The 18,656-nt window shown below is 45.2% G+C and overlaps 1 protein-coding gene across 1 annotated transcript in view; it reads left to right on the forward strand.

Annotated features, from left to right (window-relative positions):
- Nucleotides 1–18,656, forward strand: part of LOC126335822 (kinesin-like protein KIF19) — a 603,567-nt gene that overhangs the window by 432,963 nt on the left and 151,948 nt on the right. The window contains exon 7 of the mRNA XM_049999287.1: nt 147–407. Coding sequence (XP_049855244.1) covers nt 147–407 — 261 coding nt within the window. The remainder of the gene's footprint in view (nt 1–146; nt 408–18,656) is intronic.

The raw sequence follows: 18,656 nt of genomic DNA on the forward strand, positions 1-18,656 counted from the left end.
TAGACAAACAAAAATCGTAACAAAATAGAAAGAAAAGCGTCTGGTTGCACATTATAACCACATAAACCACCAATTTAATTCACAGCTGCAGGAGGTCATCCACAGCGGGTGCAGTGGATTTAGCAGCCTGCTCGCTCTCGTTGCAGAACCGCGGGCGGCGCCTGGCGGAGGGCGCGCACATCAACCGGTCGCTGCTGGCGCTGGGGAACGTGATCAGCGCGCTGGCGGCGGGCCGCGGCCGCTACGTCAACTTCCGCGACTCCAAGCTGACGCGGCTGCTCAAGGACGCGCTCAGCGGCAGCTGCCGCACAGTGATGCTGGCGCACGTCAGCCCGGCCGCGCGGCACCGCGACGAGACGCGCCAGACGCTGCTCTACGCACAGCGCGCGCGCCGCATCTCCAACAAGGTCAGCGCACCGCGCCCACGCTGGTCCTGGCAGCCGCAGCGGACACAGCCTATAGACTCACCTACCAAGGCTCTGACGTTATAACCCTCCATTTCCTCGAAGTAGCCGGTTCATTGTTTTGTAACGTTTCAGAGTGTTCATCCTGAACTACACTCCTGGAAATTGAAATAAGAACACCGTGAATTCATTGTCCCAGGAAGGGGAAACTTTATTGACACATTCCTGGGGTCAGATACATCACATGATCACACTGGCAGAACCACAGGCACATAGACACAGGCAACAGAGCATGCACAATGTCGGCACTAGTACAGTATATATCCACCTTTCGCAGCAATGCAGGCTGCTATTCTCCCATGGAGACGATCGTAGAGATGCTGGATGTAGTCCTGTGGAACGGCTTGCCATGCCATTTCCACCTGGCGCCTCAGTTGGACCAGCGTTCGTGCTGGACGTGCAGACCGCATGAGACGACGCTTCATCCAGTCCCAAACATGCTCAATGGGGGACAGATCCGGAGATCTTGCTGGCCAGGGTAGTTGACTTACACCTTCTAGAATACGTTGGGTGGCACGGGATACATGCCGACGTGCATTGTCCTGTTGGAACAGCAAGTTCCCTTGCCGGTCTGGGAATGGTAGAACGATGGGTTCGATGACGGTTTGGATGTACTGTGCACTATTCAGTGTCCCCTCGACGATCACCAGAGGTGTACGGCCAGTGTAGGAGATCGCTCCCCACACCACGATGCCGGGTGTTGGCCCTGTGTGCCTCGGTCGTATGCAGTCCTGATTGTGGCGCTCACCTGCACGGCGCCAAACACGCATACGACCATCATTCGCACCAAGGCAGAAGCGACTCTCATTGCTGAAGACGACACGTCTCCATTCGTCCCTCCATTCACATCTGTCGCGACAACACTGGAGGCGGGCTGCACGATGTTGGGGCGTGAGCGGAAGACGGCCTAACGGTGTGCGGGACCGTAGCCCAGCTTCATGGAGATGGTTGCGAATGGTCCTCGCCGATACCCCAAGAGCAACAGTGTCCCTAATTTGCTGGGAAGTGGTGGTGCGGTCCCCTACGGCACTGCGTAGGATCCTACGGTCTTGGCGTGCATCCGTACGTCGCTGCGGTCCGGTCCCAGGTCGACGGGCACGTGCACCTTCCGCCGACCACTGGCGACAACATCGACGTACTGTGGAGACCTCACGCCCCACGTGTTGAGCAATTCGGCGGTACGTCCACCCGGCCTCCCTCATGCCCGCTATACGCCCTCGCTCAAAGTCCGTCAACTGCACATACGGTTCACGTCCACGCTGTCGCGGCATGCTACCAGTGTTAAAGACTGCGATGGAGCTCCGTATGCCACGGCAAACTGGCTGACACTGACGGCGGCGGTGCACAAATGCTGCGCAGCTAGCGCCATTCGACGGCCAACACCGCGGTTCCTGGTGTGTCCGCTGTGCCGTGCGTGTGATCATTGCTTGTACAGCCCTCTCGCAGTGTCCGGAGCAAGTATGGTGGGTCTGACACACTGGTGTCAATGTGTTTTTTTTCCATTTCCAGGAGTGTATTTCAATATTATATTTGATATGACCATTACCTAAAAGAGTGGGCATATGACCATTTAAAGATAAGGCTTTCATTTCATCACCTTGTAAAGAACAATCAATTAAAATTTGTTTCTACAAAAATATTTCTTGAGGTGTGCAATATCTGGTCAAAAACATCCAGACACTTATTGTTGGACATTAATACGGGGTATGTCGACCCATGGCGCTTGTCAAGGCTTGAACTATACTGGGGACACTTTCAGTGAGGTGTCTGAATGTCTGTGGAGGAGTGGCAGGCCATTCTTCCTCAAGAGCCGAAACCAGAGAAGGTAGCGATGTCACAAGCTATGGTGTGGAGCGAAGTCGACATTCTAACTAGTCCCAAAGATGTCCCAATGGGTTTAGTTTGGGACTCTGGGCATACAGTCCAGTTCAGTAAAGTTATCGTCCACACAACCATTGCCTTATAGACCTGCTTTCTGACAGGCTGCATTTTCATGCCGACACAAATCATCCTCGCCCCTAAACTGTTCATCTCTGTACACAGTAAAGAATGCTCTAAAGTCTATTCATATCCTTCAGAATTTAACGTTTGATTCCGCGAAACAAGTGGTCCACACTCCACCACGGAAAATACTCCATTCCATAACACCACCACCTCTAGTACTTCACTGTTTGCACTGCACGTCATGGCAGACAACGTTCTACAGCAAAAAATAAAAAGAAAGAGGTTATATAAAGTTATGATAAAATGAATATTTTCAATTTCAAACTTCCGCCATACGATGCATTCTGTCACCGGCCCATCCCATTCTTAATATCGCCGCTTGTGCTACACTTGAACCCAAAGAGTCTCGTTCTTAAATCGGCCAATCCATCCATCAGACTCGCTGGTCTGTTATCTTTGAGCTACTCCCGTAGCAAATGCAAAACTACAGCTTTATAGAAATATAATGAAATTAACTTATGTAGATAAAATGAAATTCTGTATTATTTCTGTGAAGAACCTTCTTCGCCGTAGTTCTGATCATTACAAGTCGATAGAATTTACAAATCTTCGTGTCGATTGCAGTTACTGCCAATGTTTGTTAAATAACAGTACCCTAATACTGTTATTATTGGTTTAATTTGATATCAAACGTATTCGTACAATTAAGAATCACATTCGTTGGTAAAGTCTCAGTAATGCACTGTCACGAAATCTGTGTCAGAACTTGAAGATGCCGACTGGGTGGCAGATTTAGGATATTTGGTAGATTCGACTGCTCATTTGGTCGACTATAACAGGATATTCAAGGTGATACTTGTCAGTATAATGTTTCAAACAACAGAAGCGTTTCGAATGAGACTGAAATTTAGGGAAGCACAAGTAATTGTAAACTTTTTCATTTCAACACGTTGGACAAACATAACGCTAAAGGCAGAATGAAATACGCAGCAATAATTGTCGATTCGGTGAAAGAATTCGAGAATCGATTTTTGTATCTATGCGACACCTTTTGCAAAGAATGTAGATTCATTGCAAGAAGATTTTCTGATTAATACACAGACTTTCAGTCTGACATCCAAGTAAAAGAAATATTTGATCATGTACCTTTGTTGGTATCTTACAAATCATACCTGCGCATAGACAAATATCTCTTGCTGCACAGTAATGCGTAACATATATTTTCGTTTAGAAGCACATACGTTTGTGAAAAAAACATTTTAATTTTTTTTTGGGGGGGGGGGGGGGGGGGCGGTAAAACTTACAAATACACTGAAGCGTCAAAGAAACTGGTATAGGCATGCGTATTCAAATACAGAGCTATGTAAACAGGCAGAAAACGGCGCTGCGCCTAACGTCTGTATAAGACAACAAGTGTCTGGTTCAGTTGTTAGATCGGTTACTACTGCTACAGTGCTAGGTTATCAAGATTTAAGTAAGTTTGAACGTGGTGTATAGTCGGAGCACGAGCGATGCGACACAGCATCTCCGAGGTAGCGCTGAGGTGAGGATTTTCCCGTACGACCATTTTACGATTGTACCGTGAGTATCAGGAATATAGTAAAACTTCAAATATACGATATCGCTGTGTCTGGAAATAGATTCTGCAAGAACGGGACCAACACCAACTGAATAGAATCGTTTCCTGTGACAGAAGTGCAACTCTTACGCAAATTGCTGCAGTTTCCAATGTTGGGCCATCTACAAGTGTCAGCGTGCGAAGGCCCACTCTTTTACCGTTGATGATTGCACGACACAACGCTTTACGCCTCGCCTGGGCCCGTCAACACCGACATTGGACTTTTGATGACTGGAGACATGTTCCCTGGTCCCTGGTCCTTTCAAATTGTATCTAGCGGATGGACGTGTTCGGGTATACGGAGACAACCTCATGAATCCATGGACCATGCATGTCAGCAGGGAACTGTTTAAGCTGTTGGAGGCTCTGTAATGAGTGGGGCGTGTGCAGCTGGAATGATACGGGACCCCTGATACATCTACATACGACTATGACAGGTGACAAGTACGTAAGCATCCTGTCTGATCTCCTGTATCCTGTGCATTGCGACGGACTTGGGCAATACCAGCAGGATAATGCTACACCGCCCGCGTCCAGAATGGCTGTAGGAACACTCTTCTGAGTTTAAACACTTCCGCTGGCCACCAAACTCCCCAGACATGAACATTCGTGAGCATATCTGGAATGTCTTGCAACGTGCTGTTTAGGAGAGATCTCCACCACTCGTACTCTTAGGGATTTATGGACAGCTCTGCTGAATTCTTGGTGTCAGTTCCCTCGAGCACTACTTCAGACATTAGTCGAGTTCTTGCCACATCCTGTTGCGGCACTTCTGCGTGATCTCGGGGGCCCTACGCGATATTATGCAGGTGTACCAGTTTGTTTGGCTCTTCAGTGGAGAATCGAAATCTCAGATGAACACCTTGACATCACCCTGCGAAATGCAACCCCTTCCATCGGACCTGCTGTTGATACATCAGTTCCCAAAATTCAAAATCAAATGCCGCATTAATTCTAGAATTTTTAACTACTTACACATAAAATTATCAATGAAATCTCATACACAAAATGCCAAGCTAAATTCCACCTTGCTATTTTAAAATAAAAAGTCATAAATTAATTGATCCTAGATCACTCATGTTCTAATTGCATACTTCCGACCGCCCCTTCCCTTTTTTCTGTTGTTGTTAGTGTTAAGTATATTATGAGGCCCCAAAATACTCTTCTTCTTCCAGTGTGGCCCAGGTAAGGTAAAAGGCTTGACACCCAAGTTATGCAGCCATTCACCAAATCTAAATCCTTCCATCGAATTGCCACAGGTTATAGTGTGAAAATCACTTGTTTCCAGTCGTCTACTGTCCAGTGGTGTCACTTTTTACACCACCTCGAGCATCGCTTAATATTACCTACAGAAATGTGTGGCTTACGAGGGGCTGCTTGACCATTGTGCCTCATTCTTTGTAATTCCCTATGATCAGTCACTGTGCTAGCTGGACTTCGAATGTAGCACTCTTGAACTCGCAAGTGATTTCATGCAATCTTCCCCCTTCCCCGCCCCCCCCCCCCCCCTCTACAATGATTGAAGGCCTCCGTCTGTGATTATACGAGGTATGCCTAGGCTTGGTTTAGCTCTGTTTGTACCTTCGCTTTTCCGCAGCACAGTCTCATCACATCACTAACAGTCGACTTGGGCAGCTTCAGAAAGGTTCCAAAGACCCTGATGGGTTTGTTACTCAGTTGACATCCAATGACTAGTTCACATTCAAAGTCAATAAGGTCCCTGATCAACCCATTCTGTTCTTACTGCTTCTCTACTAACAATACAATACTCCCCGCCTCCTTTTATACTGGCAGATCCGCCTCTAGTAACATCTAGTGGTCGATTCCACATTTCACAGGAGTTGCTACATACTTTTGATCAGATAGTGTACCATATGCACATGTGTCCTCATGCCAGAGCAGAAGTCATCACTTAAACCCATCAACACGGAGTAAGATTCAAATGGCTCTAAGCAATATGGGACTTAACATCTGAGGTCATCAGCCCCTAGAATTAGAACCACTTAAATTTAACTAACCTAAGGACATCACACACGTCCATGCCCAAGGCAGGATTCGAACCTGCGACCGTAGCAGCCGCGTGGTTCTGGACTGAAGCGCCTGGAACTGCTCAACCACAGCGGCTGGCTGGAGTAAGACTTGCTTTATGTTTCATATTGTATGGTGGCAGAAGTCTACTTCAAGCGCAGATATTGGTTGCGGTAACTGATAGTCTCTGTACATAAGCATGGCTCTTTCCTCTATATGTATCAACTAAAGCAATAACTCCTTCCTACCTTCCTCCACTGTAGCGACATCTACGATACTTTAAGGGCACTTTGAGATTAAGTTCCAACCGCACACTTTCATAGCGTGACTGCACATGTGGCGAGGCCCTGTCTTGCTAGCAGTGAAGTCGGACGCTGGCGGGATTTTTGATTGGCACAGTTAGGATTCAGAGGATCTTACAAAGAACATATAACCCGAAAACATATGAAGCTCCCTGCAGAGAAGCAGCCTAGTGTCCTCATAGTCTGCTTGGGAGCTGACACGTGAACACCGCCTTCCTAGCCCTTTGTCCTACCCTTCAATGCTCCCAACGTACCCTCCAAACCCACCTTGACCAATTCGCCATTTGGTGCAACCAGTGGTTCATTTGTATCAAACCCTCCAAGACACAGGCGATCATCAAAGGCTGCACCACCCATTCCTTCCGTCTCCATGATTTCTACCTAACCATTTATGGCTATCTTATCCGCTTCAGTCTTATCCTCAAATACCTTGGCCTCGCCCTTGACTGCCACCTCACCTGGACTCCCCATCTCCTTAAAATCCAACACAAAGTCTGCAACAGACTCTGCCTCCTGAAACGCATGTCTGTCTGGATATAGGGACTGCAGCCTTCCACCATCCTTCACACCTACAAATCCTTGATCCTCTCCATCCTTTGTTATGCCTGTGTTGCTTGGATTTCCGCCCATCCCAGGTTCTATAAAGCCCTACAGCACTGTCCATAAATCCGTAAGAGAACAAGGAGCTCCAGCAAATCGTAGAATGCCATGCTCTTCGACTCGCCTTCCGTACCCGCCTTGTGTCCCCCACAAGCATCCTCTACGACCTCATCCCCTTCTACCACCTTCTCCTTTTCCTTGAACACGTCCGCACCCTGTATATTGTCCGCCGACTCGATCCTCCCCACCCCCTGGTGTCCCCCTTCCTCTCCAACCCCAGCTCGTTGCCGTGCCTTTACCACTGTGTTGCGCCTCCTCTCCATCCACACCCTCCACCTCCTTCACCCAATGCAACTTCTAGCACTTACCCATCCCGGATGAGGAGCTTCGCCCTGACGTCTACCCCTCCTACCACCTCCTACCAACTCTAACCCCATCTTCCTCCTGCCTCCTCCTCAGGGCTCCATCTCGTCCCCCTTCCTTCCCCTGAGTGGCTTTCCCACTCTGACACCCCCTCCCCCTCCTGTGTTCCCCTTCAGTGTCTCTGCACTCCCTCCTACCTTGCCTTCCCTCTTCATCTCCCACCCTGCCTGTCTCCTGCCTCTTGGTGTGCCTCCTGCCCCCTTTTTTTCTTCTTCTTCCCTCCACCCCCACAGCCCCCCCCCCCAACTTTATGTCGACTTTTTAGCTGTCCCCCAGTGCATGTCCCCATGTTAGCGGATATTTTAACTCCAATCAACAGAGGGCAGAAACCTTCTCCATCCACGTTCTGTAATGAGACGTGGACGTCAAACACTTTGTCATCTACTGTAAGTTGCATCGCCCTTCAATCATATTCCGTAGACACTCGCAACAGAAGTACGAGAACAGCCTACAAACATCGCAGTTTCCGAGATTCTCATTCCCAAGTACTGGACTATAACGGTCTGTCCATTCTCAGAATTGCTTATAACAGTGTATTTACCCATTTGCAGCCTGTATCAATGCTGGAATGGTTCCTCATTCGTCTCTGCCCTGCTCCTCTTATTATTTCCCTTATCCATTCACATGCCAACAAAGCCACAAAGCAGCATCCAGTCTTGCGGGGGGAGGTCATAATGATTTGGGTCACCAGTACGGTATCCGTTGGTCTCTGCTTATCCGTACAGAGTTTTTTCCCAAATTTTAAACTTCGCCGGTTTTCTAGTGTTTCTTCTATCTCTTACATTTCCCTGCCAATGTACGCTGAAGAGACAAAGAAAGTAGTACACCTGACTAATGTCGTGTAGGGCCCCAGCGAGCACGCAGAAGTGCCGTAACACAATGTGGTATGGACTCAACTAATGTCTGAAATAGTGCTGGAGGGAACTGACACCATGAGTCCTACAGCGCTGTCCACAAATCCGTAAGAGAACGAGGAGCTGCAGATCTCTTCTGAACAGTTCGTTGCAAGGCATCCCAGATATGCTCAATAACGTTCATAGCCAGCGGAAGTGCTTAAACTCCTGGAGCCACTCTGTAGCAATTCTGGACATGTGATCTGTCGCATTGTCCTGCTGGAAATGCCCACGTTCGTCTGAATGCACCATCGACATTAATGGATGCAGGTGATCAGACTGGAAGCTTACGCATGTGTCAGCTGTCAGAGTCGTATCTAGACGTATCAGGAGTCCCCTATCTCTCCAATGCACACGCCCTACACCATTACAGAGCCTACACCAGCTTGAACAGTCCTTTGTTGACATACAGGGCCCATAGATTCATGAGGTTGTCTTCATACCCGTACACGTCCATCCGCTCGATACAATTTGAAACGAGACTCTTACGACCAGGCAACATGTTTCCAGTCATCAACAATCCAACGTCGGTGTTGATGGGACTAGGCGAGGCGTAAAGCTTTGTGTCGTACAGTCATCAAGGATGCACGAGGGGGCCTTCGACTCCGACAGCACATATCGATGATCTTTAGTTGAATGTTTCGCTCGCTGGCACTTGTTGATGGCCCATCATTGAAATCTGCAGCAGTCTAAGGAAGTGGTGGACTTCTGTACATTGAACGATTCTCTTCAGTCGTCGTTCTTGCAGGGTCTTTTTCCGGCCGCAGTGATGTCGGAGGTTTGATGTTTAACGGATTCCTGATATTCACGGTACGCTCGTGAAATGGTCATACGGGAAATTCTCAACTTCATCGCCACCTCAGATATGCTGTGTCCCATCGCTCGTGTGGCGACTATAACATCACGTTCAAACTCACTTAAATCTTGATAACCTACCACTGTAGCAGCAGTAACCGATCTAACAACTGCGCCAGACACTTGTTGTCTGATACCGTATAGGGTTTGTCGACCACTGCTCCGTATTCTTCCTGTTGACATATCTCCGTATTTGAAGACACATGTCTATATCAGTTTCTCTGGCGCTTCGGTGTATATCTCGTAGTGCCATTGTTTATATTCAGAGCTGGTTTAGTCGTTTCATTATGTTATTAATGGAGATACGTGAACTTCTATTACATTCTTCTTTTTCGAAGCAGACGCGTAACATGTAAACTTTGTCTTCGGACTGATCTTGTACGGTTATCCCCTAGCCAACAGATCAACGTCAAACGGTTTTTCTTACAGTGATTAGCGAAGCTGCCACCGAATGTTCATCATAATATAACGCACATCAAGTAAAATAACTCCTGCAATTGTAAGAAATGAAACGAAACAAAATAACAGCATGCGACGAACAATCACACAGGACTTCAGATGAAGCGTAACGCTGTTGGTGCATATTGTGTCGCTGTGGGTGAAGAATTTACTGGCAATGGTGGGGAGTTGCTGCGGCCGCAGGCCCGCGAGACTCGTTAAGTACGTGTTACACCTCTCTGACGAGTCTCATCTCATTACTTTCTACATGGCTGTCATTTCATAGGCGACTGTGTCTAACTAACCGAAGGTATCCGAGAGCCAGAAAAAAACACTTCATCTCTTGGAGAGTCACTACATTACTGGCAACTTTTTATTCGGACTAGCAACTCTTCCATTACGCCTCAAAGAACAAACGACTGTAAGGCTCCTGCAAAACCTCTGTCTCTTGTACCTGTGCGCTGACTATGCATCCGATACGTGGTAGTGCACCAGCTGTATGACGTTTGTCCCATATGTCCGTAGCACACTCCGCCGAAGTTACGGCTAGGACAACTAGTAAGCCCGGTTGAATTACTTCTTCGAACACTGAATTTAAATGCCCTTAATTTTAAATTCAGTGTGGCAGTTCCTGGAAATGTGCAGACCGCGATATTCTAAGAAGTGAGGTAATCCATGGTTTGACAGTTTTATTATAATGTGTCCACGTTGAGCATCTGTTATAATGTTGACAACACTAGCGTCCTACATCAGTAACTACGTTTATTCTCTGAAAAGCACTGTGAAGTGCGTGACAGAGTGTGCTTCCCATTTTACGGGTATTGGGACATCTCCATACAGTCACGTACGGAGTGCTGAACGAATGATTGTTTAAATGCGTACGTACACGCTGCAACTGTCTAACATTGTCTTCGCGGTCCATAAGGCAAAGACACGCAGAGGGTTGTAGTATAATCCAGCAATCCTCACTTAATGCTGGTTGTTGAAACTTTTAAATTAGGCTTTCGTGCGATAGTTTGCGTCTTTCGTCAGACGTCTTCTAGTTCAGTTCTTCCAGCTCTTCCTTGACGATCTCTGATCGGTTGTAAAACCTATGACTGTTCTTTTTGTCCTTCGTCATATAGGTTTAATATCCCTTGTTTGTCGTATTTGATGCAGTTTCCACACACATGAGCAATATTGTAGCCTGCATTGCACGAGTGTTTTGTGATCTCCTTTGTAAATTAACTAAATTTACTTGGTATCCTAGCAACGAGACGAAGTCTGCTACTTATTTCACCTGCGACTGATTCTATTTGATCAGTTTATTTGCAGATCCCTACAAATTGTTACGCCAAGGTATTTATATGAGTTGACAGATTCCAGCCGTAACTCGTTCAAAATTGAGCCATAGGATACTACGTTTTTCATTTTGCAAAGTGCAGAATTTTACCTTTCTTAACATTTAAAGAAAGTTGCCAGCGTTTGAACCACTTTCAAATCTTTTCGAGATCTAACCGAATATTTATGTAGTTTTTCCGTTTTTTTTAACAAACTGTACTTCATTATAGATAACTGCCATTACAGAAACTGTATAATCTGCGAAAAGTCTGTTGTTACTTTTAAAATTGTCGGCAATGTCATTAATATGCAACATGAACAGCGAGGATCCCAACACATTTTCCTGGGCCACACTTGAAGTTCCTTCTATATCTGTCGACAACTCTCCATCCAAGATAACATGCTGCTCCTCCCTACCAAGGAATCCTTAATCCATTCGCAGTTTTTCGCTTGACACCCCACACAATCGTGCTTTCGATGGTAAGCGTAGGTGTTGTACTGAGTCAAACGCTGTTTAGAAGTGAAGAAATGTTGCATTTATCTGACTACCTTGGTCCATCGCTTTCGGTTCCTCACACTGTAGTGCCATGCAAAGTACTGTTGTTAATAAATATACCATCGTAGATTCACTGTCTGTTTTGTGGACTTCAATTAAAATGCGGCTTCCTAGAGCTGCACCTACAATATCTGTTTATTCTTTGTTTAGAGAATCAAAAGAAAAAAAAAGTTACGGACTGGAAAAAGGAAGGAAGATTATGGTTTACCATCCCGACGACGAAGACCTTTGGATGTGGGAAGGAAAGGAGAAGGATATCAGCCGCGTCCATTACAAAGGAACCATCACGGCACTTGCTTTAAGCGATTTAGGGGAAACACGGATGGATGGTCGGACTAGCGTGTGCCATAACTTTGTCTTCCCATAGTGTCATCTCGCTCTTTGTCACGGCTTAGAATTGGACACAGGCGTGGACAACACTGTTATGCAATAATTATCAGAGAGAGTTTCATTGTACTGAACTACACACATCTGTGGTTCCGTTCTCGGAAGTGCTGGTATGTATCTCTGACAGCGGCAACGTTTATCGCCAAATGAAGGCTACCAGTTTCCGGCGTCGGCTGTTGTCGAGGCTGTCGTACACAGACAAGGAAGGACCTTCATGTCATACCAGAGACGTGCAGATAACAACTGCCGACCACATGTTCTCACGAAGTCATGTGATGCGCAGGTTTTCCTTTTCAGTAAACGCTAAAAAACGCATTGATTGAAGCAATCTTCACTGGTCTATTTAGGCTAGCAAACTGGTGAAATGTGCAGTTCTTCAGTTCCCATTTAAAATTAAATCACTCCTTACGTCCTATGCACTGACGACGTAAGATGGTGATGTTGTTGTGGTCTTAAGTTCGAAGACTGATGTGATGCAGCTCTCCACGCCAGTCTATAGTGTTCAAATCTTTTCATCCCTGGATTACTGCCTCAACTTAGATCTATTTCAATCTCCTTACTATATTCATCCCTTGGTCTCCCTCTGCAATTTTGCTTCCCACTGTTTCTTCCGTTACCAAATTAACGATTTTTGATAGTTCAGGTTGTGTCATATCAACCGATCTCTACTTGTACTCACGTTATGCCACAAAATTCTTTTTTAGCCAATTCGATCCAGTACGTTCTCATTAGTTGTTCAATCTAGTCATTTAATTTTCAACATTCTTTTGTAGCGCCACTCTCGATAACGCTCTGTTCTGTTTATTGCTTATTGTCCACGTTCCACATTCCATTACTACTGGTTTACTTTTGTTGACACTCTTCTTATAACCTCTCTTTCTAGACGCAACCCGTTACATTCAACTACTCTTCCAGATCACTTTGCTTTCTCTGACAGAATTACAATGTAATCGGCAAATCTTAAACTTCTTATATCCACTCCTTGAACTTTAATTTCTTCTTCAAAATTTTCTTTGGATTCCTTTACTCCTTGCTCAGTGCACTGACTGAACTATATCAGGGATAGTGTGCAATCTTGACTCGCTCCCTTCTCAAGTACAGCTTCTCTTTCATGTCCTTGAGCTCCTACAACTACTCTCTGGTATCTGTATAAGCTCCATATAACCTATCATTCACTGTAGTTTATCCCTGACACCTACAAAATTTCAGTGTGTGTTCCGGACAACACTGTGAAAAGCTTTCTGTAAATAAAAAATTCCTGTAAACGTAGGTTTGCCTTTCAACATCCTATCTTGTAGGATAAGTAGCACTGTCAGTACTGCCTCACGTGTTTCTATGTTTTTCAGGGACCCAATTTCATATTCCCCAAGATTGACTTCTATCATTTTTTTCCATCTTCTGTAATCAATTAGTGTCAAATTTTGTAACTATGATTTATTGAAATGTTGGTTCGATAATATTCACACTTGTCAGCCCCTGCCTTCTTTGGAACTGGAATTATTTCATTCGTCCTTGTGTCTGATGGTATTCCGTCCGTCGTATATGTATTCCACACCACGTGGGATAGTTTTTTAATGGCTGGCTCCCCCAAGAATTTCAGTAATTGTGATAGAACGCCGCCTTCTGCAAAGGCCTTGTTTCTAGTTAGGTATATCAGTGCTCCGTAAATCTCATCTCCCATCACATCTTCACCCAGTTGTTCTGTTCCTTCTACCGGGTGGACAAAAAGACACTCATCCAGAAAATATTTTCAATAAGACTGAAGCGAGATCGACTTTTGTTAGTGAACATCAGAGTAGATGCTGAAAATGACGACAATGCAGCACTGTACTCGAGTCGTCAAACTATGAGACACGCGTAGCAGGTCTGCCTGAGGGACAGCAGAATTTCATTTTCAGTGTTCTGATGTAGCTCTTTAATTTTCCGACGATTACTTGAGTACACCTGACCCTTCCATTTTCCCCACAGGGAAAAAATCACAGGGAGAGAGTTCAGACGACTGAGGTGGCCAGAAATTACACTACTTCTGCTGATCACTGAACACCTCATACACTTGTGCCAAAGTTGTCAAAGCGGACTGTGTCGATGCTCTGTCTCGTTGAAAATATCCGTACAGTCGTTCATCTTCTCTCAGTCGCTCGACATACGGATTAAAACGATTCTGGACATGCCGGCTAACATTAATACTTTGGCGATAGAATCATTTTATAATGAGACCACCAGACATGGCGCACCAAACACTAACCTTTAGATTATGCTATGGCTCTCAAAGTACTGACGTAAATTTTCTGATGCATAATGGCGCATGTTCAGTTAATTCACACACCCTGGCAGGCGGAACCAGGCCTCATCTGAATAAATTAAAAATTCCGATTCCACTTCACTCAGAAACTACTGACAGAACTCAACAAGCGAAGGTCGTCTGGGCGCTTTATCTCATGCACTCCAGTAAATTTGTATGGGTACAGAGGCGCGTCCTTTTTAGTAATATTTAGACTGAAAGATTCCCACTTACATAGATAAACGGCGTTGAGATTTCGTCGAACTTTGTTTCAGGCTTTTCTTCACTCGGACAATGTTTTCTGGTGTTTGAACTGTTTTATCATAGGTATGGTCTTTATTAGTTGCGGACCCATTTTCGCGCCAAACACTTCCAGTCTTAAACTTCTGCAGAGACTTTTCCGCACAAGTTTCCAGGAACTGAGCTTCGCATAGCACTCGTCAATGACCTCGCGCTGTTTTAGTGTGACCACGATTTTTTGGTGCATTCAGCAGGTCACTAAACAAGTCTGTTCCTCTCACTCAAACTTAATGACATAGCGAGGTACTTGCGATAGGGCATACTCTCACAGGCTGAACCAATTCTCATATGAAGATAGGGAGAAACTAAACCGGATGATTCAAAAACAAAGAACAGATTTCAGTTTTGTACTGTAGACAATTTATAAAAGATAGAAATACATTGCGGATGTCACTGGATAGAGGAACGAACGCTCGTAGTTTTGACAGAGCTCCGCTGTTGTTTGCATGTAGCAACATGGCGACTGCACCACGAAAGAAACCATTTTGTTTGTTGGAATTTGCGCTAATTCAATCCATTGTTCAAGTGCAACGTGCATTCTGCCGTCGATCGCAAAATTCTTGGAAGTTGGTTGCACGTGCTAAGGGAAGAGCATTAGTCGGCCACGCAAATCTGATGAAAATGTTGATCTTATGCGAGATGCGTACACACGGGGCCCTCAGAAGTCCAGAAGATAGCCACGACAGGAATTTCAGATTACTCAAACCACGGTGTGTCGTGTTCTGAAACGACGCCTGCATACTAATACGAAGCCTTGCAAATTGCAGAGTAAGTGCATTCCGGCTACTATAACAGAAGGTACGAATTTCACATTTCAGTTCTCCAAGATATGGCGGAGGACATTTTTTCCGAACGACTCATCTTTTTGAACGAATCGACGTTTCATGTATCGAGTAAGGTAAGCCACTATAATTTAAGAATAATCTAGGCGTCGTACATGAAAGAGAGTCACCGAAACTGATGTGTTTTTGCCTTTTATGTTCACAGAGCTTAAGGACCTTTCTTTTTACGGAGGAAACTGTGACAGGTATGTCATACCTTGACATGCTGCAAAACTGATTGTTTCCCCAACTTCACGAAGATTACAATGATTTCAGTTTTATGTATGACAGCCGCCCACCTCACTTTCACGCTGAGGTGCGGCGTTATTTCAACAACACCATCCCACAGCTTTGCATTGGAAGAGGTGGACAACAGGAGCTTGTTCATTGCTTATGGCCTCCCAGGTCACCAGACCTAACATTTTGCGATTTTCTTCTGTGGGGATACGTCCATGATTGAGTACCTCACAATGCTACGCTCCAGACCTACATTCCCAGAAATTTCTCCCTCAAGTTAAGGTCGATGTTTCACTTTAAAGACTTATTTTCGCCAGGAATGCCTTCTTTCCCTGTACTCCTTGCTTCGTCTGTGATCTGTTATTGTGCTTTCGAGGTAGCACAATTCCTTAACTTCGTCTACTGCGTGTCCCCAGTTGGATGTTAAGTGTCTCGCTATTCTCATTTCTGTTACTCCTGATTACTTTGGTCTTTCTTTGGTTTACGTTCAATCTATATTCTGAACTCATTAAACTGCAATTTTTCTTTGCTTTTGCTGAGTATAGTAACGCCATCAGCGAATCTTATGACTGGTATTCATTCACACTCAGTTTTAATCTCACTTTTCAACCTTTTTTAATTTCCGCCATTGCTTCTTCGATGTGCGGATTGAGCAGTAGGTACAAAAGGCTGCACATTTACCTTGCACCTTTTTATATCCTATTACATTTTTATCTTCCATTATTGCTGTATTGTAGAATGTAGCTATGTAATTTTCGGCATGAAGATGTCAGTGTGGACCATCGGAACCTACTGAGTGACACAGAAAATGTCTCTCAGCACGATGGGACATAATTTCTGAGGTCATCAGCCCCCTAGAACTTAGAAGTACTTAATCCTAACTAACCTAAGGACACCACACACATCCATGCTCGAGGCAGGATTCGAACCTGCGACCGTAGCGGCCGCGCGGTTCCAGACTGTAGCGCCTAGAACCGCTCGGCCACTCCGGCCGGCAGTGACACAGAAATCTGGCTCATTTAAAAAGTGTAAAAGGACCTGCACACTCTCAGTATTTATTGACAATACTAGTTTGTCAAAAATTCATTATGTTGAAACGACCTCACACCATCAATAATATTGACAAAAATTATCCGTTGACAACATTGTTTTACAAGTTTAATATGTTGAACACCGAAAAGAAAGCGTGCGCTGCAGTTAAACTAGATAAAGTTTGCAAGCAACAGAGAACAGCGAAAAAGAGGAAATTGGACGGAGCACGATTGAAAAAAATTAAGCGTTCACCTATTGATTTACTGACAAATCAGAACACAGACCAGAAAAATTTCGTAAGTTATTTTCCGATGAGTCAGCATCGTCTGAGAAATTATTAATGTTGATACGAGATAAGATAGAAAAATGAAATTCGTTATTAAGAACAGCCATCGCAGTCGAGGAGACACTAGGTGTAACTTTGAGCTTTCTGGAGACAGACAAGTATTCGAAGGCTCGAAGTTTAGTTCTGTAAAGCAGGAAAAAACATTTGGTAAATTCTGTGGGAACCTGTGAACCAATTATATCTGCCTGCCAAGGATATGTTCATGCAACTTACATAAAACTTTTTTTTTAAAGTTTTGGTGACACATGAATTGCAAAGATCTCTTAATAGTCATTGGAAATGTATAACATATTTTGCGACGTGAAATCGTTTTCCCAAAGTGCTAAGTAATTTACCAAACAATACTATATTTTCAAATCAATAAAGTAAGCAGTGTCATAGAGAAAGCCGGCCGGTGTGGCCGAGCGGTTCTAGGCACTTCAGTCTGGAACCGCGCGACCGCTACGGTCGCAGGTTCGAATCCTGCTTCGGGCATGGATGTGTGTGATGTCGTTAGGTTAGTTAGGTTTAAGTAGAACTAGGTTCTAGGGGACTAATGACATCAGATGTTAAGTCCCATAGTGCTCAGAGCCATTTGTCATAGAGAACCATCCGTTGACCACCCTAAAGTGGTACGTAAAATGATGGCCCTCGCGTAGTTCTGTTAGATTTGTTTTGTGTTAAAGGACTACGCGAAAAATTAAATTTCAGGTATAATATGTGCAAAGGCGAATTAAAAGCAAACAGCGCAGACTAAAGCCGTAAGGCTGCTTTATGAAAGTCTGTCAGGATCAGAATGGAGACATGTCAAACTGTCGATACTTTATCTCACACGTTCAGTTTGTATTGACACATTGACGGGAAAAAATCGTAACACCAAGAAAGAGTCTTGCGACATAAACGAAAGTTGGTAGGCGTGTTTCTCCATTTGGAAGATTACGTCTGTTAAATTTTCGTGCAATTCACATCAAGAATGGTGCTTGCAGAGCCAGACGAGGATCCAAATCAGGTTTGTTTTAAATGCGCGCTGTAACGGCCGTGAGCGTTAGTTGTCTTTGAGATTGGACAAGGTGAGTTGGTGTTAGTCAAGAATGCCTGAAGGTGTGAGGTGAAGTATCGACAGCTTGACATGTCTCCATTCTGATCCTGATAGATTTTCATAAAGCAGCCGCGTTAGTTTGCTTTCAACACCTCGCCGGGTTTGAACGGCGTCGTATAATAGACCTACGGGAAGCCGGATGTTCCTTGTGCGGTGCTGCTGACACACATGGCAGGAATGTACCCACGATACATGGCTGCTGGCAGCTGGTCACAAGAATGTACAGTTGCAAGAAAGCCGGGCTCCGGACGGCCACGTGGCACTGCCGCGAGGGAAGACCATCGTGTTCGGCGTACGGCTCTGGCACATCACACAGCATCTGCAACAGCAGTCTGAGCAGCAGTTGGCACCACAGTAACACACACCGAATTGTTCCAAATCGGTTACTCCAACGACAGCTCCGAGCCAGAAGCCATGCAGCGTGATATTCTATTGACCGCAACCACCATCATAAGCGACTTCAGTGGTACCAATCGAGATCTCATTGGAAGACAGGGTGGAGATCTCTTGTGTTTTCTGTCTCGGTGCCACTGATGGTTGCATGTTGGTTAGAATGCGGCCAGTTGAGGGCCAGCAGACAACCTGTCTTCGTGCTAAACATACTGGATCTACATCCGAAGTTATGGTCTGTAGTATGATTTTGTACGACAGCAGGAGGACTCTGATGGTTATCCCACGCACCCTGACTGCAAAATTGTTCTTCAATGTGGTGATTCGGTCTGTTATGCTCCCA

This window comes from Schistocerca gregaria, chromosome 2 (assembly GCF_023897955.1).
Source record: "Schistocerca gregaria isolate iqSchGreg1 chromosome 2, iqSchGreg1.2, whole genome shotgun sequence".
NCBI classification, from domain to species: domain Eukaryota; kingdom Metazoa; phylum Arthropoda; class Insecta; order Orthoptera; family Acrididae; genus Schistocerca; species Schistocerca gregaria.